The 26,041-nt window shown below is 42.8% G+C and overlaps 1 protein-coding gene across 1 annotated transcript in view; it reads right to left on the bottom strand.

The window, feature by feature from the left end:
• Positions 1–7,867: 7,867 nt before the first annotated feature.
• MCM10 (minichromosome maintenance 10 replication initiation factor) overlaps positions 7,868–26,041 on the bottom strand; it is a 37,447-nt gene continuing 19,273 nt past the window's right edge. Inside the window, exons 11-20 of the mRNA XM_047067025.1 lie at positions 24,839–24,939; positions 23,939–24,049; positions 23,737–23,854; positions 22,298–22,526; positions 20,948–21,092; positions 20,202–20,320; positions 17,707–17,820; positions 15,399–15,544; positions 9,113–9,155; positions 7,868–9,016 (exon numbers count right to left, since the gene is read on the bottom strand). Coding sequence (XP_046922981.1) covers positions 8,933–9,016; positions 9,113–9,155; positions 15,399–15,544; positions 17,707–17,820; positions 20,202–20,320; positions 20,948–21,092; positions 22,298–22,526; positions 23,737–23,854; positions 23,939–24,049; positions 24,839–24,939 — 1,210 coding nt within the window. The 3' untranslated portion in view covers positions 7,868–8,932. The remainder of the gene's footprint in view (positions 9,017–9,112; positions 9,156–15,398; positions 15,545–17,706; positions 17,821–20,201; positions 20,321–20,947; positions 21,093–22,297; positions 22,527–23,736; positions 23,855–23,938; positions 24,050–24,838; positions 24,940–26,041) is intronic.

Raw genomic sequence — 26,041 nt, 5'->3', positions numbered from 1 at the left:
TGAGCCCAGGGGCTTCCTCGTGTCTCCGAAGAGACTCAAGGTTCAACTGTGGTTTCCTAATTGCATCCATCAGAAGCCAGGGTTACAGCAAGACCGGCTGTGGCCAAATGCGCAACAAACTGGGTGGCTTTAAAAAATAACAATTTATTCTCTTACAGGTCTGGAGGCTAGAGGTCCCAATTCAAGGTGTCTGCAGAGCCGTGTTCCCTCCCTCTCTTTACGGGAGGATCCTGCCCTGCCTGCTGCAGTTTCTGGCGGCTCCAGGGCCTCCTTGGCTTGTGGCTGTGTCACTCCAATCTCTGCACCTGTTGTCATGGGGTCTCTGTGTCTCTCTTCTCTTCTTGATATAACTTTTTTTAAAAGAAGTCCATTTATTTTGAGAGCAAGCAAGCACGAGGGCAGGGGAGGGGGAGGAGAGAATCCCAAGCAGGCTCCGCACTGTCAGAGTGAGCCCGATGTGGGGCCTGAACCCCCAAACCACGAGATTATGACCTGAGCCAACATCAAGAGTCGGATGCTTAACTGACTGAGTCACCCAGGGGCCCCTTAAGTTTCTTTCTTTTCTTTTTTTTTTTTTTTAAATCTTAAGATCAGGAGCCACATGCTTTATCTTCTTATTAGGACACCAGGCACACAATTCAGCTCCTACCAGTGCCCCTTTCTTCTCCTCTCAACCACTCTGCTTCCTGCCCCGGACTCAGCATCTACCCCGCTTCATCCTTGCTTCCAACCACCTTCAGGAATCCCACACTAAGAACACAAAACCACCAAGAACAAGTGCAGCAGGCAGTGGAGTCACAGTAGATTAGAAGATACAAAGGACACCTGTCCCCACCCCTGAGCCCTCTGCTCCCCCGGAGACGTGGGCCCCCGGCCAGCTAGTCGAGCCTGCTTCTGAGGATCCCAGGGCAGCACAGGGGGACTTTGTTTAAGGAAAAGCTGCTCAACGGTGGTACAATACTCCATCAGAGGTGGGGTGAGATCAGGACATTTTTGTAATGAATGCATGTATTTGTAAGTAGTCTTTTAATATTTATTTATTTTTGAGACAGAGAGAGACAGTGGGAGCAGGGGAGGGGCAGAGAGAGAGGGAGACACAGAATCCGAAGCAGGCTCCAGGCTCTGAGCTGTCAGCACAGAGCCCAATGCGGGGCTCGAACCCACGAACCGTGAGATCATGACCTGAGCCAAAGTCGGACGCTTAACTGGCCTAGCCAGCCACGTGCCCCTTTAAGTAATCTTTTAAAAGACTGATAAAATCTAGTGATTAAGAAATTGGGCATTTTCCAAATCACCTCGTCAGCCCTGTGTTTTCTTACAAAAAGTCGTCAGCCCTGTGTTTTCTTTTTTTTAAATTCTTTTTTTTTCAACGTTTATTTATTTTTGGGACAGAGAGAGACAGAGCATGAACGGGGGAGGGGCAGAAAGAGAGGGAGACACAGAACCGGAAGCAGGCTCCAGGCTCTGAGCCATCAGCCCAGAGCCCGACGCAGGGCTCGAACTCACGGACCGCGAGATCGTGACCTGGCTGAAGTCGGACGCTCAACCGACTGCGCCACCCAGGCGCCCCAGCCCTGTGTTTTCTTACAAAAACTCCAAGCAGGAGCGAAACTGGCCTTCAGAAGCCAAGAAGGGCACCGGGCAAACCCTGTCATTAAATGTTGTTACATGGGCAGGTTGGATAGAGAAGTTGTTCTCTTCTCAGGAGTGTGGGGGTTCACCCTTTGGAGACTCAGGTTTGGGACACAAGTCCCAGCACAACCAAAGCCCAAGCAGTGCCCAAATTTTCAGCGGCGTGACGAGCTTCTGATGAATGAATATGCCTTAAGGACTGGCAGCTGAGCCTTCGGAATACTCGGATTACGCTCTTTAGGAAATCGCCGAGGCGTGTGCTTGTGTGCTGTGCTACCAACACACCCCTTTGCTGTCTGTGGGATCAAATTAGAATGCTTCCAAAAGGAAATCAGGAGAGTAATGAAAACTCCTCAGAGCTGGAAAAACATGTACAAAATGTTCAACTGAAAACTGCCATTTCACCACTTAAAATGTTCTTTACACTTTTGCTGCTTCTTACCCAATCTCCCCCTACCCCCTGCCCTCAGGCGCCCCGGATCTTTTCTTTTCTTTTTTTTTTTTTAAACAAGACATTTCTACTAAGAAATTATTTCATTTACAATAGGTGCTCAATGTAGCAAATTCAAGCAGCACAGATATCCATGACACATGGGGAACCTGGCTGGCTCAGTCGGTACAGCGTGGGACCCTTGACCTCAGGCTTGTGGGTTCGAGCCTCTCAGTGGGTGTAGAGATTAAAGATAAAATATTAAGAAAGAAATCCAGTACACAGGAGGAGTTTTGCCTTCTTGCCTCTCTAATTCAAGGTAAGCCCTGTCAGTCGTTTGGGGTGCATCCTTCCATTTTTTAAAAAATTTATTTGAGGGAGAGAGAGAGAGAGAGAGAGAGAGAGATGCATGAGTCGGGAGGGACAGAGAGAGAATCCCAGGAAGGCTCAGCACACTGTCACTGAGGAGCCCGAGGTGGGGCTCTACCTCCGGAGCTGTGAGATCATGACCTGAGCCGAAATCAAGACGCTTAACTGACTAAGCCACCCAAGCACCCCTCCTTCCACTTTTTCTGTCTCTTCTCACACATGTACTTCATTCTTTAAAAGGCAACAGAACACGTGATTGCGCAAACCCAGCTCGCCCCACATCCAGTGCAGAAATGAGACACTTAGCAGATCTTGGCCACACAGAACTGGCTGAGACTGAAGTTGAGCCCTGAAAGCTCCCTCTTTCTAACCCGAGTATTTGCCTTGACCCAGCGGCTCATTATTATATTGTCACGGGCATGTTCCTTGCTTCTTTCCAGAAGCAAGGAGAAGCATCACGGAACAGGATTCTTTTACCGGAAGCCTCTTCATGGTCGAGCTGGTGCGGCTCCATCCAGTCCCAGCTCACTTCTGTGAGGTAACGGCTACTCAGGGGATTGTCTGTGTGCCTCAGTTTTCCCTCAATAAGCCCTATTTTATATTTCTATCACATGACCCCCACGGCGGGGGCGGGGTGGGGTGGCGCTGTTTGTGTGTGTCTTTGTTCCCTCTCCACATCAGTGAACATGCTAGACTTTATTCACCCATTCCTGTATTAAGGCAGATTTCTGGAAACGAAATGGTAAGTCGTAACTTACACACGTTAAATACGTGTGTATTTACGTATATTACACATGATAAATAAGATTTCTCTTCAAAGAGGTTATGTACTCTCCATCACTGGACGGACACCTTTGCCAACGTTTCTTAAACCAAGCAAACTGAAGATACTGGCGGAAAGGTCGGGAAGGGGGAACTCTTTCATGATACACTAGCCATGTGCCCCCTCAGACTGCAAATGTCACCTTCCACTCTAGTGTCCACATCACGCTTCCCCAGGTTATTAGTGCACACTCCGTCTACAGGAGACACACATTTCCACCAGCCGCCCCTCTGCCCTCAGCCCGTTTTCTCCTTCAGACGCCTGCTCTTCTCTGCAGCCTTCAATGAAAGTAACAGCAGCTTTAAATGAGAACGTGATTGCACTGGAAAAAACTGGTATAAAGTAAAAACTTTGCAGATGCCTCAGTATTTCATTACTATTTTTACTTATTACCAAAGGAGACAGATTATTTGAGAAGGGATATTTCAAAGTTTCCAAACATAAATCTCAACAGAAAGGAATGGAGTTCTGCTGTCTGCCTGCCATCTCACATCCCTGATCTAGTAATCTCTACACCCAATGTGGGGCTCAAACTCACGAGCCCAAGGTCAAGAGTCGCATGCTCTTCTGACTGAGCCGGCCAGGCGCCCCCGCCCATCTCTGGTCTAAACTGGAGAAACAGCCAGCCTTAGTGGAACAAAGGTCAGAGCTGTTCCGCTCTGGATCACTGGGCAGGAGAGGCACAGTGGGGCCCGTGTGCACTCCGGGAGCCTTGGCGGAGCAGGCCGGAGACACCCCTGCCCCAGTCTTGCTCTAGCAGGAGGGGCTCCGCGTTAGTACCTAATCCCACACCTGGATACATTCTCATGGAGGAGCAGTTCCCGCCTGTCTTTAGCTGGGCCACCAGGTGAAACAAGAGACGGTCAACCAGCTGGCTGGGCTTGACAGCTGGGCACGATCAGCGCAAGCTCGGCTGACCACCAGCTCCGATCCCGAGGCAGGCCCGCCGGCTGCGGGGCCAGGGGTGCCGGGGAGCTTGCACTTTACCCACATGACACTGCCGTCTGTTGGCCAGATCCAGTCTCTGAACTTTTATGTTGGTAACCCTAGGTTAATGAGGAAGATGTGTATGTTTGCACATCCAGTTGTGCAACAGAGAAAAAGCAAAGCACTGCGGTCCACCTTAGCCAGGAAAATGGAGCCACATTTTGGCTCATCTTGGTAATAACACATGTGCCCTCTGGTGAGAGTTAGCAACCAGGTGGCTGGCAGCTGATGGACTCTGCCTCGCGGCCAGACCCGCAGCCACCCATGCCTGCAGAAAAGAACACTTAGTTCATACAAAGGTCAAAAATCAACAATGGTCTGGGTGAGGGGCCAGTTTGAAAGAACAAAACAGCTAGTCCTTGTCTCGTCAAAGGCTATGCTGGGCATGTTGGCTCCAGATAAAGCACTCTGGCAGAAATCAGAAATGTATTACCTCGTTTTACCCCTATCCTTACCAAGGGCCCAGTTATGCCTTGGCGATTTCAAATTCCACCCAGAATTCTTTCATTTACTAAAAGCCAATCTCACTCATTCTTCCCGGGCAGGGAGTAACATGCCAAAGGTAACATGAATGGGAATCTGGGCGGCCACATTTACTAGGAAATTAGTAATGGAGCAATCTGTATTTTTAGAGATTGGACTTGCCAAACGTGTGGCATTTTGGACACTGTTTTATTTTTAATTTTTTTCTTAATGTCTATTTTTGAGAAAGAGAGTGTAAACAGGGGAGGGGCAGAGAGAGGGAGACACAGAATCCAAAGCAGACTCTAGGCTCCGAGCTGTCAGCACAGAGCCTGATGCGAGACTTGAACCCACGAACCATGAGATCATGACCTGAGCTGAAGTCAGACACTTAACTGACTGAGCCACCCAGACGCCCCAATAAAATTAAGTTTTGGCCAGTGATGCCTACTTTGTTAAGCCTATTTTCTATGATTCAAAAAATCTGCATATTTAGATTAATAAGTTTTCACAAAGTTGGGGCACTTGGGTGGCTCAGTCGGTTAAGCATCCGACTTTGGCTCAGATCATGATCTTGCAGTTTGTGGGTTTGAGCCCCACATTGGGCTCCGCACTGTCACCTTGGTAATTCTCTCTCTCCTTCTCTCTCTGCCCCTCACCTACTTGCGCTCTCTCTTTCAAAGTAAATAAACTTAAAAGTTTTCACAAAGCTTTCTTGAAGAAGTTTTCACAAAGCTTTGCAAGGAGAGAGCTTTGTAAGGGAATGACAATGTTTCAGGGATATGCCTGAAAAGAACATTCACTTAATATGTAAAACAAAGGAGAAAAGTGTTTTTTCACATAACTTCTCATTAATTTAGACCAGTAGTAATGAGTCTCAAATAACACATTAGTGAGTCTGAATCATTTAGGGAGGAGGCCCCCAAACTTAAAACTTTCCTAAATAAAACCTGCAACCTCATTAATATGAGGCACTGAGGTCAGGGCGCACTGGGTTAGGATTTTATTAGCTCGTGTTTGGTTGTCTGTCACGCAGCCAGCACAGAATTATGGTACCAAAGAGCAAGATGTTTTCTGTTTTGTAAGATAACCCAAATATACCCTTAAATTGGTATCCTGAAATCACTTTTCAAAAAAGAAAAAAAAAAAAAAAGCTCATTCCTTTAGTAAATCACTGAAGACACTCTTCCTGTCCCTTAAACTCAAGGTGCTTGAATGACACAATCAGACACCACTGTAGTTTATTTTGGTGTAATAGTTAATTATGCTAAGATAAAGTTCATCACACCCTGAAAAATGTACTCAACCCAGGACTTGATATGGCCTGCCCCTTCTCAAGGCCCGGCCCATTGGTACTCAACTAATAACATCACTAGGGAATGTATGAGAAGACAAACACACTATTATTTACAGATCTTCTTGTCCAACCCTAATCAGAATACACCCTTGATACTTAATGGTGAAAGAAAATGCTTTCCTCTTTAGATTGGGAACAAAAAACAGTCATTAGACAGGAACTGAAGTGTTAAAACTTCTCAGGCAACATGATCCAACACAGAAAATCCTAAGGAATCTATAAAAACGCTGTTAAACTCATATGTAAGTTAAACATGGTCCCAGGATACAAGGTCAACTGACAAAAATGCATTCCATTTCTATATACTAGTAAGTAATAAGTGGGAATTACAATGCAGAAAGTAGCCCTTACAATACCATCAAAACTGTAACACATTTAGAAATAAACATGACAAGGGGCGCCTGGGTAGCTCAGTCGGTTAAGCATCCGACTTCAGCTCAGGTCATGATCTCACAGTCTGTGAGTTCAAGCCCCACGTCGGGCTCTGTGCTGACAGCTCAGAGCCTGGAGCCTGCTTCAGATTCTGTGTCTCCCTCTCTCTCTGCCCCTCCCCTGCTCATGATCTGTCTCTCTCTGTCTCAAAAATAAATAAAAAACATTTAAAAAAAAATAAACGTGACAAAATACATATATGATCTGTACACTAAAACTACGTATAATGTTAACTTTGACAGTTGCTTTCTTTTCTGTAATCCAAGTGTGTAACTTAAACTTTGATGAGACACCCATTGCAAAGACAACCATCTCACACAAACACAGTGCCAGCTTCACCAGTAGATTCAAGAGCCAGGCTACTCCCTCTCACGGACAGTCCTTTGTTTTCGAGATTTTGGTTTATGTCTCTAACTGACCACTTCATTTTTCTCTCCGAGTACTTTAAAATCCTGCTCTTATGTTTTAAATTCACCAGTAAAGTGTGAGCCCACGAAATCCTAGATCCCCACCCTTGACCTTGGAGTCCCTTGCCCACATGCGCTCCTTGTACCCAAGACCTGGCTGTTTGGCCCCAGGGGTGCTATGTAATTTCCAGGTCTTATAATTAGCAAACCTTTATTTTCTCAAAGGTTGCTCATGGTTCTTGCTGAAGGACATCTTGCAATCGTAATAGGATTCACAACAGCCAGTCCAACCATAACACTGGTTATTCACAGGCTGGGGCAGGCACTATTACTACCAAACATTGCTGAGAAAAATTAAAGACCTAAATAAATGGAGAGATGTATTATGTTCACAGAATGCCTTAAGATGGCAATTCCCCCAAACCAATCCACAGATTAAACAGTCATAATACCAATTCCAGGAAGGGTTTTTAGAGTAGAAATCAACAAGCTGCTTCTAAAATTTACACAGAAATGCAAAGGACCTAGAACTGCCAAAACAAATTTAAAAAAGAACAAATTTGGAGAACTAACACAGTCCTGAGCTGAAATCAAAAGTTGGATGCTTAACCGACTAAGCCACCCAGGCTTCCCCAACTTGTAATGTTTTTAAAAGTTAGTATTTTAAAATGTTGAAACTCAATCTGCTGTGACAGGACATTCAGATCAACTACTTTTCTGTGAGGTACAATTTTTGTTTGCTAATCTAGATCACTGCGTTTTAACTCTGTTTGGATGGCCTATGAATATATAATAAACCCTATATTGCCAACAGCTGAGTAAGGAAAAATTAAACACATATTTTGGATTTATATAAAAGCATTTAATACATTGATAAAAAGGATAGTATTAAAAGACTGATCTCAATGATGAATTGTATCTACAATGCAAGCAACTAAGTCCCCTTTCTGGCCCACCCACCCCTTCTTATCCCTGAATACTTGAAGAAAGCATACACACAAAAGACCTCAAATGAAAGCTCCCCCAAGATCTAGAGTAACTGAGAAGTATTTAAGTGATATTTTTAAATTATTTAAAAATTAAAATCAAATCATAAAAAAGGAAGGCATTCAGCTCACCATCAACCTTTACAAGAATATTACAGTACTTCTGTACAATATACCATACACAAGGGAACGGGGACTCTAATGGCACCCTAGGTTCAAACAGGACCGTGTGTCTTTCATAGGAAGGGGATTGCTCAAGGAGCAGCCTGGAGTTCAAGTCCTCAGCAGCCACTCAGTTGTGACCTTCTTCAAATACATAACTCTGTTTCAAGCTTATGGGACAAACAAAATCTACTCTAAATGAGCCATTAAAAACCATAGTTTTGAGTACTACAATATTGTAAAAGCACAGAGAACCATCTACATATGAATGAAATGCCACATGATTCAGTGAATTAATCAATTTGAAAAAACAAGAAAGAGGTAACAACAGAAATGAAAGAAGGAACCTGGCCTTAATATCAATATATCAAGACTATGTCAATGGTGACTATAATTATCTATATGGTAAAGATAATTTATTTTTTCTAGGAAACATTATTTGTAGAATTTGAGTCCTGAAAGATACACTTCAAAATCATTTACTCCAAGTCCCCTCATTTTCCAGATGGGAAAACTGAAGCCTGGAAGCTAAATTAATTCTTTTGCCTCTGTGCATCGATGCAAATATTAGAACCTTATTCCGGTAAAGAAGCAACACTGGACACTCTATAACACAAGACACATAGTTTCTGGGCAAAGAATTTGCAAGAATGGAGCCATCAGTAGTGAGAACAGGGAAGACGATGGTTTTTTGATTACCAATGAAAAGCCAGCGTTAAATTTGGCGTTAAGCCAACCCGAAACAAAATAGGTAGGCAGAACGTGTAGGTGTAACACATGTTTGGACTGTGCCAATCAGAACCTGGGTGATACAGAGCCAACACCCTTGCCCCTCCAGACCCACAAGAAGTAACATAGGTCGTGGGTACCTGTTTGAAGTTAGGGCTATTTAAGGCTATTCAGAAATTTGGCATGTTCTTCTCCTCTTGGTAACAGGGTTTCGCCTCCTATCTTTGGGCCCGTTTTTTCCTGGAAAAATGAAAACAGTTTAGTTAAAAAAAAAAAAAAATGGGTCAACATTATTTGCATGGGTCACTAAAATCGGTCACCTTGCAAATGACCTACCTTTAGCATTCCATCTCGTTCCCATTTGAAGAGGCCACAATTACTGAAACAAGAAAAGATTGGATTTACTCAGTGGTGAGGCACAGGCAGATACATAGAGACAATGGGGTTCGCTGCACTCACAGGAAGAGTATCTGCCATTCAAACAAGCTGATCAAGGTAACACTCATAATTATGGGCTAAGTTCTACAGCTATTGAAAATACACACTCCGAAGATTTGAGAAACAGCCTTCAAATCTATAAAAAGCTAGAGCTTTCAGAGATGGAACATCAAATGAAAGGAGAACAGCGTATGTTTACTGCAGGTGATGAGCACAAGCTTGGTTTCTCCTGATGGGCATCGGGAAGAGACTCAGAAGAGGAAGCTAGCCTTCTGACACCATACAGTCTAGAGCTTTCCCCGTCCCCTTTTCTGGAACTAAAAGTTTGTGATAAGAAACTTCTTATTGTCCTTCTGGTCTGGACAATCCTTCCCCCTTTTTCAAACCTAAAGATGTGTACTCTCTTATTGTTCAAAGGGCCTAGAGACACTTGTTCTCATTTTTTTAACATGGTGAGGGAGCCCAACTCTGAGAACAGATGAGGCTACTACAGAGAAAACTTATTTAAAACAAATATTTTTAAATAATGAGAACAGATGAGGCTACTACAGAGAAAACTTATTTAAAACAAATATTTTTAAATATTTATTTATTTTTGAGAGAGAGAGAGAGAGAGAGAGAGAGAGCGAGCCAGCAAGTGGGGGAAGGGGGAGAGAGAGAGAGAGAGAGAGAGAGACACACACACACACACACACACACACACACACACACACACACACACAGAATCTGAAGCAGGCTCCAAGTTCTGAGCTGTCAGCACAGCCCCCAAATGGGGCTCGAACCTACAGGTGGTGAGATCATGACCTGAGCTGAAGTCAGACGCTTAACTGACTGAGCCACCCAGGCACCCCAAGAAAACTTATTTTTATACAAAGTTCACTCTGCTGAAACAGGCAAAACAAATACAATCAACTCATGGAAATATGGCTTCCGGTACCCTTGGATTTGAGATGCTCTAGGGCATAGGGATTGCCCTATACCTGCCCCATTCTTCCTCCTGAAAATCTAGACTCTGTTCCTGCCCTGAGAGTCAGCATGCCAGTGGCCTTGGCTCTAAGCCTCTCCACCACCTTCCCTGTCTAAAGATTGCCTCAATATCTGTTGAGAGAAATTTTCTAGACTACTAGTAGATCAATGACGAAATTATATATAAAAAAATTCTAGTCAGGGGTCGGTAAATTACAACCCATGGACCAAATCCAGCCTGCCACCTGTTTTTATCAATTAAATTTTATTTGAACACAGCCATGTCCTTTTGCTTCTATATTACCTGTGGTTGCTTTTGAGCTATAACACCTAGTAGAGTAGTTATGAAACAGACCATCTGGTTCATGAAATGTAACATTTAGTATCTGGCCTTTGACAGAAAAAGATTGCCCTCTTCTACTCTAGATCAAGAATTGACAAGACAAAGTCCAGAAAAACAGTTGTTACAAAACTAACAGCAACCACGCGGAGGATGAAAAAGCATCTTAAAAAAAAAGTTTATTTTGAGAGAGAGAGAGAGAGAGAGAGAGAGAGAGAGAGAGAGAGAATGTGCCCTAGCTGGAGAGAGGCAGAGAGAAAGAGAGACAGAGACAGAGAGAGAGAGAGAGAGAAAATCACAAGCAGGCTCTGCACTATCAGCGTGGAGCCCGATTGAAGGCTTGAACTCATGAACTTGCGAGATAGATCACACAACCTGAGCCAAAATCAAGAGTTGGACGTTTATCCTAGTGAGCCATCCAGGCACCCCAGGATGAAAAAGCATCCTGTTCTTCCATTTGTGAGTTGTACCTACTGCTTATTAACAGAATTTTTCTGATACTCAAGTGTTTTACATAAGCTCTTGCTATTAAAATATGTGGCAGAAGTCAAGTATCAATACACAGATAAATACTTAAAAAAAATCATCACCCAGATCATAACAATTTCATGAAGCAGCTCCTGACAAGGTAGTTAAGTAGCATGCGGTCCGGGTCCCCTCCCCAACCTCAATCAGCCCTGGAGAAATGTGGAGTGAAGTATCAGTCCCAGGAACTAGACAAAACCCAAAAACAAACAAGCAAACAAACAGGTGTCGAGAATATCCTCGTGAGATATTCTTGGGAAGACTGAAGGTGATCTCAAAATTGCCTCAAATTCCAAACACTCATCATACAAATTCTGTCCTTTAAGGATGATCCAATAAAGTCAGAAATTTAAAAAAAGAAAAAGATGGCTAAAAATCAATCCCATATATTTGAAAATTAAACATTACTAACGCTTAGGTCAAACAGGAAGTCATCAAAGGCAAAGAAATAATACACTCAGGGGCACTTGGGTGGCTCAGCTGGTTAAGCGTCCGACTCTTGATTTTGGCTCCAGTCATGATCTCACGGTTTGTGGGAACAAGGTCCACATTGGGCTCCGTGCTGACAGCATAGAGCCTGCTTGGGATTCTATCTGTCCTCTCTCTCTGCCCCTCCCTCTACTTGTGCGGGTGCATGCGCTCTCTCTCAAAATAAATAAACATTAAAAATAAATAAATTAGATCTCAAACAACCGAATTTTACACCTTGAGGAGTTAGAAAAAAAAAAAGAACTAGGCCCAAAGTTAGCAGAAGGAAGAAAGTAACAAAGATCAGAAGAAAATAGAGACCAGAAAACAATAGAAAAGAGAGAGATTAAAAGCTAATTCTTTGAAAAGATAAACAAAATTGACAAACCTTTAGCTAGACTAAGAAAAAAAAGAAGACTCAAATAAAATTAGAAATCAAAGAGGAGACATTAAAACATACTACAGGGGCGCCTGGGTGGCTCAGTCGGTTGAACATCTGACTTTGGCTCAGGTCATGATCTTGCAGTTCATGAGTTCGAGCCCCGCGTCGGGCTCTGTGCTAACAGCTCTGAGACTGGAGCCTGCTTCAGATTCTGTGTCCCCCTCTCTCTCCACCCCGTCCCTGGGTGCTCTGTCTCTCTCTGTCTTTCAAAAATGAATAAACCTAAAAAAAAAAATTAAAACATACTACAGAAATGCACAGGATTGGGGCACCTGGGTGGTTCAGTTGGTTGAGTGTCCGACTTCAGCTCAGATCATGATCTCACGGTTCATGAGTTTGAGTCCCACATCAGGCTTGCTGCTATCAGCTCAGAGCCTGCTTCAAATCCTCTCTCCTCCCTCTCTCTCTGCCCCTCCCCAGCTTGTGTTTTCTTTCTCTCTCCCTCTCTCTCTCAAAAATAAATAAAAACATTACAAGAAAAAAAAAAAAAGAAACAGAATCATGAAAGATCTATGAAAGATTATATACCAACAAATTACACAACCTAGAAGAAATAGATATATTTCTAGAAAACTAAGACTGAATGAAAAAGAAACTGAAAATCTGAACAGACCAATAATGAATAAAGACATTGAATCAGTCATCAAAAAAAACCTCCCAACACTGAAAACTCCAGGACCAGATGGCTTCAATGGATAATTCTACCAAACATTCAAAGAATTAACACTAATCCTCCTGAAACTTTCAAAATATTGAGGAGGAAGGAATAGTTCCAAACACTATGAAACTAGCATCACTTTGATGCCAAAACCAGATAAGGATACCACAAGAAAATCAAAAGGTAGACAATATCTCTGACGAATACAGATGCAAAAATTCTCAACAAAACATTAGCAAATCATATTCAAGAACACATTAAAAGGATTTATATACAACAACCAAGTGGGATTTATCCCTGTGATGCAAGGAGGGTTCAACATATGCAAATCAATAAATGTAATATATCACATTAATAAAATGAAAATAAAAATCACATAATCATCTCGATACACAGGAAGCTTTTCACAAAATACAACACCCTTTCATGATAAAAATCCTTCACAGACTGGGTGTAGAAGGAACATACCTCAATGTTAATAAGGTCTCATAAACTCACAGCTAACATTATACTCAACGGTGATAAAATGAAAGCATTTCCTCTAAGATCAGGAACAAGACAAGGATGCCCACTCTCACCACTCCTATTCAGTAGAGCACTGGAAGTCTTAGCTAGAGGAATTAGGCAAGACAAAGAAATAAACAGCATCCAAACTGGAAAAGAAGTAAAATTGTTGCTTTTTGCTGATGATACAATCTTATATATATATAGAAAATCCCAGAGATCAAAAAACTGTTGGAGTTATTAATCAATGATTTCAGTAGGGCAGCAGGATATACAATCAACATAGCAGAAATCAACTGCATTCCTTTACACCTGAAAAAGAAATTAAAAAAAAAAAACAAAACTATCCCATTCACAATAGAATCAAAAAAAAAAAAAAAATTAAAGGCTTAGTAATAAATTTAACCAAGGAAGTGAATGGAAATCTACAAGACTTTCCTGAAAGAAACTGAAGACACAAAAGAATGGAGATACCCTAAGTTCATGGATCTGAACAAGTGAATATTGTTATAATGGCCATACTACCCGAAGCCATGTACAAGAGATTTAATGCAATCCCCATCAAAATACCAAAGGCATTTTTCAAAAAAAGAAGAAACAACCCTAGTATTTGTGGAGACCCAGAAGACCCTGAATAGCCAAAGCAATGCTGAGAAAAAAAGAACAAAGATGGAGGTATCATGCTTACAGATTTCAAACTATACTAGAAAGCCACAGTAATAAAAATAATACGGTACTGGCACAAAAAATAGATACAGCGGCCAATAAAACAAAATAGAAAGCACAGATCTTTCCATATATATAGTTAATTAATGTTTCAACTAATATTCAACAAGGGGCCAAGGATACCCAATGGGGAAAGGATAGTCTCTTCAACAAACAGTGCTGGGGATGCGGTAAAAACTCACACAGAACAATGAAATTGGACCATTATCACACCTCCCTCACAAAAACTAACTTGAAATGAATGAAATACTTAAACGTAAGACATAAAACTCCTAGAAGAAAATGTAGAAAAAGCTCATTGGTACTGGTCTTGGCAATGATTTTTTTTTAACATGATGCCAAAACCTCAGGCAACAAAAGCAAAAGTCAATAAATAGGACCACATCAAACGCGAAAGCTTCCTCTACACGGCGAAATTAACAAGAAGCAAAATGAAAAGACAGCCTACAGCACTGGAGAAAATGTTTACAAGCCATTTATCAGCCAAGAGGTTAATTTCCAAAATATGCAAAGTCAGTCAAGAAATGGAAGCCCACTATCATCACTGCTATTTAACATGGTATTGGGGGTCTGGCTAACCCGATCAAGAAAGAGACAGAGGGTGTAAGAATGGGAACAAAATAGGTAAAATCATCTTTATTTGTGGATGATCAACTACGTAGAGAAATCAACAAATTACTGGAATAAGAGTTCGATAAGCTTGCCAGAGTCAAGATCAACTTCTAAAAAAAGTAGTAACACTACACCAACAACAAGCAACTAGAAACTATACTGGGAAATAAGTTGCCATTCAGAGTATCAGTGAAAACTATGACACATCTAAGAATTAATTAAGAATACTCAACATCTCAGTGGAGACCATTTTAAAAATCAATAAAAGCCATAGAGGAGGAGATGAATAAATGGAAAGATACTCCATGATCTTAAAAAATGGATGACTTCATATATAAAAGCCATAAGTCCCCACAAAACTATTTGATTCATTTAACATGATCCTAATCAGGGATTCTACTTCTGAGTGGGATCGTCCTTTAGATCAGTGCTCTGAAAACAACAAGTAAAAGGGAATCAAACACAGGTATCCTGATACAGATACCAACCACTCTTGGAGAGCCCCAATCTCCATCAACAGTTCTGCTAGTGGTCTTCCACCGAGGCAAGACCCAGACCCTCAGCTTCCCATCCGCCCGCCTAGAGTCTGCCAATGCTCCCAGGCAAAAGTGGTCACAAAAGTTAGCTCATTGCTTTCGGGTTCTACCCCAGTTCTGGTTCCCTCGTTCTTGTCCCAGGAACTGTAGTACCTTCAGAGAAATGACTTCTGTCTTTCACTGAACAAACATTTGTGAGTACCCACTGTGGGCTGAGCATTGTACTAAGTAGCAGGGATAGAGCAGCGAAGAAGGTGGGGTCCCTTCCCATCAAGAGATTTTAGGGATAGCTGGGAGCTCAATGAGGCACAGAAATAAGGCCTGAACCTCAAAAAGGATCGTTCGATGTTCCAGTAGAACGGCATCACAAAGGAACTGGAGAAAGGTTCAAGAATCAATTCTCCTACCTGCAGTGCTTTTTGGGGAGCCTGTCAAGGGAGATGCTTCTGTTTCCACAGGGACACTTGAAAAACCTCTTCAGGCCGTCATGCCAGTGATAGTCGTGCTGCTCACTGACGCAGGTCTCCAAAGGCTTGAAGTGGGTGTAGGCACACTGCATGAAACCAACAGGAGGGCACACATCTGGTCAGGAGCTTGGGAGGAGAAACTGGCTAGCTGCTAGGAGGGCAATCTGTTCCATGAGGACTTCCCTTTTCTCACCACCAGCCAGACAGCTGGGAGCAGAGAAACCACCTTAACCACTAGTTATGAGGACCCCTGTGGTTTCTGGAGTCCCGCGTAATGATGCCACTTCCCCTCCTGTTGGCCACAAGTGCTGGTCAGGCATCAAGTACATAATAACTTTCTGGAACATCAAGACAATAGTAAGGGAAGAACAAAAGCAGTGGAAACCTCTCAATAGCTTCATCGGGTCTGTCCTAAATTCACTGCAGTTGCTCGGTTATAGGATGACACTGGGGCCTCTTCAGTAGCCCTTTTGTTTCTTCTTAAAAGGCCTCAGAGAAGTACTTAAGATTATTCCTATTCGTCTTTCATAAGCAGCAAAACCAAGACAGAGATATGAAGTCACTCACTTGTAATTCTGACCCTCAAAAGTGTTGAAGAGAATAGGGAACAACAAGCAGCATCGAGACTAAGGAACAGAATGTCTCCAGCACATGGGAAGCCCTCCCCGTGCCCTGTCTAGGCACTGCTCCACTCGCACCCCAGGGGTAATCACTACCCTGCTTTCAAACAGCAAACACTGGTCTGCCTGGCTTTGTACTTTGTATAAATGGAACTGTAGGATACATGTAAAAAAAAAAAAAAAAAGAAAGAAAGAAAAAAAAAGAAAGAAGGAATTGGTGGGTGAACATCACAACAGGTGCTGGGACACAGCAACGTGATTTCTGGTAATCAGAATCTAGATAAGTGACTTTTGGTTCTGAGCCTCAGAAAGCGCAGAGCAGAGTGGTATGCAGAACAGCACCGCCCCCCTGAGACATACACCCCCTACCCCTGGGGAACCCGTGGGCACGTCAGGTTACACGGCAAAGGTGGATCAGGGTCGTTGACCGTAAGATTGGGAATCGATCCTGGATTTTCAGGTGGGCCCAATGGAATCACAAGGGCTTTTAAAAGTGAAGGTGGGAATCCACAGGGAGGAGGTCAGAGGATGTGACTGGGGGGCTCTGAAGATGGAGGAAGGGGTTGCAAGCCAAAGAACACGGGTGGGATCTAGAAGCTGGGAAAGGCCAGGTAACAGATCCTCCCCTAGAACCTCCAGAAGGAATGCAGTCCTGCCACACCTGGATTTTAGCTCCGTGAGACCCACAGAGACTTCTGGCTGACAGAAATGCAAGATAATAAAGCTGTGTTGTTTAAACTATCAAGTTAGTGGTTATTTGTCAGGGAAGCAACAGAAAACTAACACACCAGCTATATCCCTAGGTTTGCTGTTTTCTCAGAGTAAAAGTTGTTACCTGAGCTAAAGCCTTCACTTATTCTGAACTTTCTCAAGGAAGCCCTGCCTTTTGGTGACAGCTGGTTCAGGGCTGTCCCCTAAATGTAAAGCAGAGTCTACGGTTTGAAAAGGGATAGAGAAAATCGTACTGGATGAATTAAGTCTCTTTCTCCTCTTATAAGTGCTTACGAGGGGGATTAGCTAAGTGGTATAAAGTGAGTGCTGATGGCAGGATACTGTTCTGCAAGAACTTTTTTTGGTCCTATTTTATTAATGTTGAAGGACAGGGGATTTATCGTTTTCTAAGAGACTAAGGGTAAAAATTCTACAAAGAATATAATGCAATTTACACTTTGCCTTCAAATTCAATTTAGTAGGTTAAGCCCTGAGTAGAACGAGGCAGTAATAGTTGGTCATAACATGTAATGCCAAAGGACATCGTTCAGGCAAGGTCCCAGGACTGAACTGTGGACTGAGGGTGTGCTAGAAACTTGAGAAGGACATGGAAGAATAAATGGGGTTCGATGGACAAAGGGGAAGAGAAGTTAGAGGCTCGTCTGTAAAACCAGGAACTGAGGTCAGATGAGAGAAGACTGTCACCACCAATGCTCTGCCACCAGAGCCAGGAGGCCAAGTCGGCAGGCAGCCAGGCCCTTGGCTGTTGTGAGCAGTTTGGTTTCCAATCTAATGAAATGACCCAGGCAGGACTCTGGTCACAAGACATGGTCCCATATCCCACAATCTCTCTATGTTCTGCTGAGTCACAGCAGCTCAAAACAGAGCCCAAGGTTAGAACCATCTCCCCCACTCACCGTCTTGCATGTTACTACTCGACATTTCACTTCTCTGATGCTTCTCATCTTTTCTTCCATTTGTTCTTTTTTCACCAGTGGCTCAAAATAGCGTTCCTGCAGCTCAGCCTCTGCCTGGAATGACAAGGCACACAGAAGACCTTGTACCAAATCCAACACATACTCAAGGCACCAGTTCAGTAATAATAAAAACTGAAAAGCCAAGCTAACCATTATGAGGACATCTGATAAGACCTCAATGAACTGCAAACCAAAAGACAATCAAAAGTACACACAAGCTCTTAATTTTCCAGAAAACAGTGGGAAAGCATCCATGACTAAGAAACAGAACATGTCAAATGTAAACCAAAAGAGAATTATTTCTACCGTTCCAATATAGACTCAAGCTATGTAAGGTATTCAGTGCCTCCCCACTTGACAGCCCAGTCTATTCAATACTATTTTCCAGACCAAGCACTTGGCCAGAGTAATCCCTGGTTGTTTGGACTAACAGGGAGTAGGCAGGAGGGCAGAGAGAGATTTACAGCAGAATGTGGTCACAGCTCTGCAGCTGGAGCAGCTGCACAGGGCCCAAGGCCGTTGGTGGCCACAGAGGCAAAGAGCTCAGCTCTGCAGCCTTCCTGGGCTGGCTCTAGCATCTCTCCGGACCACGTTTCAGGTCTAGTAGAATGGTGGGATATTTAACTGTCTCGTTAGTCAGTAGTTTATCAAAAGAGCGGAGTATTCAGAGTACTGACACTAAATAAGGACAGAAACTGTCCCCATGAGGACACTGTGAAAACTGGTGGGAGTACTTTTTTTTGTTACCCCAGTGATTCCTACTCTGCTACTTGCAGGGACCAGGGATGCTATACCTGTGGTGCACAACAGTCCCTCTACATCAAGGGATTCTTCTGACTATTCTAGACGGCACCCATGTGGATGAAAAACCCAGTTATAACTCTCAAACCTAACTGCTTTATAAACAACTCTACAATAGGGGCACCTGGGTGGCTCAGTTGGTTAAGCATCTGACTTCAGCTCAGGTCATGATCTCATGGTTCATAAGTTTGAGCCCCATGTTGGGCACTGTGCTGACAGCTCAGAGCCTGGAGCCTGCTTTGGATTTTGTCTCCCTCTCTCTCTCTACCCACTCACACTCTGACTCTCTCTCAAAAATAAACATTAAAAAAATAATTAAAGGGGCGCCTGGGTGGCGCAGTCGGTTAAGCGTCCGACTTCAGCCAGGTCACGGTCTCGCGGTCCATGGGTTCGAGCCCCGCGTCGGGCTCTGGGCTGATGGCTCAGAGCCTGGAGCCTGTTTCCGATTCTGTGTCTCCCTCTCTCTCTGCCCCTCCCCCGTTCATGCTCTGTCTCTCTCTGTCCCAAAAATAAATAAAAAAACATTGAAAAAAAAATTAAAAAAAAAAAATTTAAAAAAATTTAAGAACACTACAGTATTTGTGCATGGTTCAGATATCCATTGAATATTCCAAGAATACAACCGGACAACTCTTCTGTATATAGAAGAACAACTGTAGTTTATCTTCTAAAGGTTCCTGGGTTATTCACGGCTTAAACACACACACACACACACACACACAGTCAAAGAAACAGACCCATGGTATTTAAGCGACCAAAAGACCACACCGAGAGTCTTCATTTCTACTTGTTTCATTTACATTTATCATCCACCCCTCCGACTACTTCTACTTCATTATTTTTCCTGGGATAGTTGTGCCTACACATTTATATAACAAAATACATATATTTTTAATATAACCCCCCGCCCCTTTTCACATTATACGTAGGATATTATACTGATATCCTTGAAGTTTCTAGTTAGGTAATTTATATTATCCAAGAATTTTATTTCAGGATAATAAAGGAGCAATCCAAAATGTGAGGCATTGGAAGCAACTATGCCCAATGGGTTGTTAACTACTGATTTACAGTATTTGAAAAGCCAATGGAAAAATATTTGAATGGAAAAAAAACCCTTCCCATAAGGCAAGGCAGGAAATAATAGCGGTGAACCGCCTAAATGTTACTTCAAAGCCATTAACTACAAGACAACATTTTTTTTTTTTAATTTTTTTTTTCAACGTTTATTTATTTTTGGGACAGAGAGAGACAGAGCATGAACGGGGGAGGGGCAGAGAGAGAGGGAGACACAGAATCGGAAACAGGCTCCAGGCTCTGAGCCATCAGCCCAGAGCCTGACGCGGGGCTCAAACTCACGGACCGCGAGATCGTGACCTGGCTGAAGTCGGATGCTTAACCAACTGCGCCACCCAGGCGCCCCAAGACAACATTTTTATAATACTGAGGCCCATTAAAACAATGTTACATGATATTCTTCAATTCAAGGACAAAGGCAAAGCTAAATTCTATCAGAAATATTCCTGCTCTTCGAAGTCAACTCAGACATATAACTACGTCTCGGGTGAGTCCCACAATAAAAAGTCTCAAGTCTGAAGGTCGTCTGTGTCATCTTTGACCTTTTGGGCTCTTACCTCTCTTAGAACCCCTGTGTGCTTTGACTTTGCTTTTAGAATTTTCTGAAATTCGTCAGATTCCAGGTAGGCAAGTTGTTCTCTTCTTTTTTTCCTGGCAGGCTCCAATTCATCTTCAGCTAGAGCAGAAAGGAAAAACGATGGTCATTACAGAGGAATTTCAGGAAGCCAGTGAGCCTCATGGACTCAGCTACCCCCGTCCTCTCCCTCTCTGCCTAACAGGCCCTTCAAACCTAATTTACCCTACTAGGTACCAACAGAGGGAAACTCTTAAGGAGTGAGGCTGAAAAGGAGAGCCTAGAATATGAGGTATGGCAGATTTGACCACTGAATTAGAATCTCTTCTCCACCTTAAAATAGGAGCTCTGATGACAGGAAACATCAACAAAAATCCTTTTTACAAATTGATGGTAAAATGTCGCTGCCAACTTCAGTTTTAAAAATAAAAACAGGGCAATTTGCTAAGAAATTATGCTCCTTTCAAAGCAAATCTTTATACTAATATATCTGTGCAAAGATCCAGTGAGAAACCTTTTTCCAAGCTCTTAGATTGTGCCTAATTTTATTTCAATTTAATGCGATTATAGAAAACGGTCAGTTCCAGTTGTCGAAATTCTATCTAGGTGTTGTAGAGAAGTAAATTTCAGTAAAACAATGACTTTTGATATCAGGGATGGTGGTTATAGTTTAGAACATCTCCTTACAGATGGCTTCATTCCCACTGTTAACTCTGAAATCCACAGTACCTTGAGGAGAAAATGTGTTGTTCTTTTCTACACGTTCCTTCACTTCCAGGACATCCTGGGGGTCCTTCTGCTTCTTTTTAATACCGTTTGGATCTGTTTTTGTAAGAATCTGACCTTTTGCCCTTAATTTGGTTATAGCAGCTAACTAGAAGAAAAGAGGAGATAAAAATCTTAAAGATGAGACGGGTATCTGTGATCCTAAATCCTTTTTCTAGTTATTAGCCAGTGAATTCTGTTCTCACACACAAATTGGCAAAATAGATCTTCTCTTTGCTTAGCATTATTAACCCGATTATTAAAATTTTAAAGCATGGAGACAGGTCTATGAGCTAATAAATAAAGTTTCAGTTTATTTAAATATCAATAGTTTCATATCAGCTACACTGTGGGCTTCAAAACCCATAGAGGAATCACATAAACATTTTGGAAGTTTGTTTTAGAATCAGATGGAATGAGGGGCGCCTGTGTGGCTGAGTCAGTTAAGCATCCAAGTCTTGATTTCAGTTCAGGTTACGATCTAAAGGTTCATGGGATCAAGTCCTGTGTCGGGCTCTGCACTGATAGTGCGAAGCCTGCTTAGGATTTTCTCTCCCGCTCTCTCCCTGCCCCTCCCCTGTTCACACTTTCTCTCAAAATAAATAACAACAAAAAAAAGAATCAGAATTAGGACAGAATTTTAGCTCTGCCACTTACTAGTTTGTAACCTTACGCAAATTAACATCTCAGTCTTTATAACATGGAGATGTTTTCCTAGGCTGTGTGGATAGAATGAGAGAATGCATGCAAAGCATGAACCTATACATAGAACATGGCATGTGTGCGTCGCTCACAGGTACATGCACAATTGTTATCATTATTATTACTGCAGGTACAGCTTTGGCTTATAACTAGCTTTTGCCCTTCATGTGGTATAGCTACTAACTAGAACAAAGAGAAGACAGGCTCCAGTTGGGGCTCAGGGTGACTCAGGAAGTGGAGAGGTGGGGTTCTGAGCACTCTCGACTCCTAAGTCGATCAGAGTGACTTAGCTCTTGCATAAGAGTTCTTTTAAAGAAGGATTCTTCAAACCACCATTTTACAGTCTTGCCTCAGTAATTCCTAGTTTGTCTCTCTCAGGCCAGTGTTTACGCAATGTCTTTTAGCCATGTAAGGAATAGCGCTGAGAACGGGTTAACGTTAAATTACTGGCATTATGTTGATACCATCATCACTTAAAATTCCTTTGACTCTGATTATCATGATCAATAAAAAGCTATTACTGTCTTTCCTGGTCATAGATGTATAAAGTCTGCAACTCCAGTCATGTCCTACAGAATGCAAATTCAAATGGTGAAAAAAGATGTCACTTACCTTTTTGGCTTCTGCTAAAGCACTCAGTTTTGGTTTTGGTGGCGGGGACTCATCAAAAAATAGAACATCATCTCCTTCTGAGATGCCTCGCCCAAGCTTGGGCATCGGTGTGGCTGGTGTTCCTTCCAGGCTGGGGAACTCAGCCCCCATTTGTGGAGACCGAGAAGGGGCCCGTTGAGAAGAGGGTGGCACAGCCAGGCTTTCGACCCCACTTGAGCTTTGGAGAAATCTTTAAAGAAATATGCAGTCACACAATGTGCAGACTGGCAGACCGCAGGTAGGGGAGCAGCTGGTAAGTAGCTGTTTGTAAAATAACTCCCCTCCTTTGTCAGTAATTCAGATTAGCACACAGGAAGAAAAACGTTGGCTTTACTAACTCTGGTTTAATTGATTTTTCATAGAATACGACCACGGTTTTACCAATTTAGAACTGATTACTATTTTTGCCAACGAGCTTTCTAGCAAGTGCCTCTACAGAATGCAGCCTTGCAGGTGAGATGTGGGCCACCCAGGCGCCCCAATGGTAATACCTTTAAAAGGACAGCACTCCCTATTTCACACAAGGCCACGACTCCCATGTATCTATTTAGCTCGTGTGTATGTAGCTACATGATGCACGCATCTAAAGATATCAAACTCACCTGCCTGAGGCCAAATGATTGCTCAGATTTTTCCAAAGAATTTCCTATGGACTTTCCTGTTCATGAAACCACTGCCTTTCAGTGGCCCAGATTTGGGACAGTGTAATGGTTCAAACTAGAGCAGAACAGGTGTGAGTCCAAACCTGGCTCCATCAACCACCTGCTCTCTGGCGCTCAGTTGTATCACTCACAAAATGAGGATAAGAGCACCTCACAGATCATGGTAAAGGCCGCGTGAGACACTGTATTTATGCAGGACACAGCATGGCGCTCCATACCCACTGAGCATCTGTGAACCTCGCTCTTATCACTGTTCTGAGAACTTGAGTTCAAGATCCTTTGACGTGTTCACCTTCTGTACCCATTTCTACTTGCTTTTGCCTCTAAAAGGACGCCACTTCCCCTGCCTCATTTTCATCATTTACCTGAACAACTGCAAAATTTACTCACTGGCTTTGCCTGTACTTACGACACTAATTGTGGCAAAACTAAAGAATGAGAGACAGGGAACACATCGCCCTGCACAAAACCCTCTGCAAGTGTTTCTTTCTCTTCTTCTTGGGATGGTAATTACTATAACCTGTGCCACCTGGTCTCCGATTCTCTGCATGAGTCAGAAATCTAGAACTTAAAATGTTTTCTTCTTAGGTTAGGTTAAAATTGTTTTCCAACTTTCAAACTTAAAAAAAGGTAGCTAACCATCCAAAACCTGAAGGCACACGTTGGAAATCTATTAAGATACTCTGAGAATCCCTGAGATGAGTTATCTGAGCAGAGCATTAAACCTATCCTTCTTACCGTTTCTGTATTTCTTCTGATCTCTTTTTCCTCATCTCCAGCATGTGCTGTTTCTGCTGCTTCAAGAGGGCTGACGCCGAGACAGACTGGAAAGCGGGTTTCAGGCTCCCCGTCAGCCCTAAAACACAAGCCATAGGCTGAGGCGCTCCGAGGGGCCGTGGGGATGCAGTGTGGGCACCAGAGAGGGGAAGGCTGACTGTACCTGATGACCTGGCTTTGGCTAAATGTTGTTTCAAGTTTCTGGCTCCAAATGTAGGCAAGTCCATCAGTTCCCTGAATTCCTCAGAGCAAGACAAGCTTTTCTGATGTATTCCTGGAATATACAAACATCAGCTTTAGAGGACTCTAGTTCAGACAGTTTGAGATCAAGTGATGTCACTTTCTTTGTCCTTTTTTTTACAGTAGGCTCCACGCTCAACGTGGGGCTTGAACTCACAACCCTGAGGTCAAGAGTGCTGTGCTCTACCGAACGAGCCAGCCGGGTGCCCCTCGTGATATCGCTTTTTAAACTCCAGATTCACAACTCAGTTGTTTGTAAATGAAGTAGGTGGAATGCCAAAAGAAAAAAGAATCCTTAGTCTCTAATATGAGACTAGTAGGACTTTGAGGACAGAAGAGATAAATCTTATTTCTGGTGATGATTAGAACACCAGTGTCTGTGGGCTCATTTCATACATAACATCTGGCACATGCACAATGGGTATGGTCTGTGCTGGGCCCTCACCACTGTTAGGAACAAAGCCCCAAGTGAGAAGGGCAGAGATGCCATTCTTTGACTTAAGACTTGTTTTAATGAAAAGGTAACTGATGGGTTTGAGCAGGAACCGGATACTATAGATTCTAATGCTGGACATTAGGAGTTAGACCAGACACATCAAGAAAATTTACAAAGCATACCAAGCAAAGACTCAGCCACGATAATATGCTGCTTTTTTTTTAAGATGATGCCAGCCAAGCTTGATTCCTTTGGCTTAGGCCACATCACTCAGGACAGTGATGAGGGAATATTTTTAACTTAGGGTATGGGCCAAGACCATTTTCAATCCTAAAGACGAGATATTTAAACTGCAGAAAGAAATACAGCATCGAGAAAGCAAGTTACCAAGCTTTTGTTGGGCCTCCTGAATGATCAAGTCTGTCCCCTTGACGACCATATTAGTCAGAGTGGTTTGAATCTTCTTTTTAGGAGCAACAGCAGCTGCACTGAAATGACAAGGGTCACCCCCAAAAGGTAAGTCATGACACTTCAATGTTTTGATGAGGTAAGGGCACAGCTGTGTTCATTTATTACAAGCTGCCAGAAGTTTGTCACAGAACTAAGGAAACTTTCCTCATACTGTGGTCCTACAGTGCAGCAGGTGAATGCATTACATCAGGCAATCTGCAACTCTGGGTGAGGTCTTTCTGGACAAGCAACATGGCAAACGAAATAAACAATACTTTCATCAAGTAGTCTGGGAATTAATCTTAAAATGATTGAGGACTATGCAAAAACTCAGGATCTTAACGGGATAAAATATTGTTTGTAATGTTAAAAGTTGGAAACTCCATTAATGTTTATCCACAGGGAACCGTGTTGTCACAGAGTCACCTAAAAGCATACTAAATAGCCACTAAAAATAATGCTGTAAGTGTATATTCGATAAGGAAAGGGTTAATTATTTTATGTACGGAAAAAAGTTACTAAGTATAGGTCCATTTTGATCTCATTTTATATTACTAGAAATTTATACATATGGGGCTCCTTTGGGCTGTGCTGTATGCACACATTTTTCATAACACAGCGGTATTGCTCTTTGCAGTTTGGGAAAATACAGAAATTATTTTAAATCTTAAAAACGTGCTTGATGTGGTAAGCTAGGCAGGACGTGAGAGTGCTCTTGCCCAATTTCTGTTAGACTGGGAAGAAAATCTGTTTTGTTCTTGGACCAATGGTAGCTCCCTTGTGCCAGGTCCCCACCTGTCCTCATACGTGCTTCCTACAATACTGTGACAGTGCCATTGATCACCTAGTTTAGGGACTCTATGGAGGGCCTGTGCTCCCCAGAAGAGAGGCCGTGGATGTTTGCCTTGGCAGCACTCCACTCCTAAGGCTTGACTGCTACTGATTCACGGAGTTAAATGTGGATTCCAAGAGGTTTATGAGCTCACGGTAAAAGTCATGAGGAAAATGACTTAAAGGAGGCCAACACTATGATTAACATAGTTCCAGCAGCCATACAATCGCCCCTGACAAAGTTGCACTATGACATCAGAAGCCAAAGGAGAAGGGTGGGCTCCGAGGTAAAGACCATCGTGACACGAC

Source organism: Lynx rufus, unplaced genomic scaffold (genome assembly GCF_022079265.1).
Source record: "Lynx rufus isolate CCGP_SWC_20201006 ecotype Redwood Valley unplaced genomic scaffold, mLynRuf1.p SCAF_7, whole genome shotgun sequence".
NCBI lineage: Eukaryota > Metazoa > Chordata > Mammalia > Carnivora > Felidae > Lynx > Lynx rufus.
This window is presented reverse-complemented; position numbering and strand designations above follow the sequence as displayed.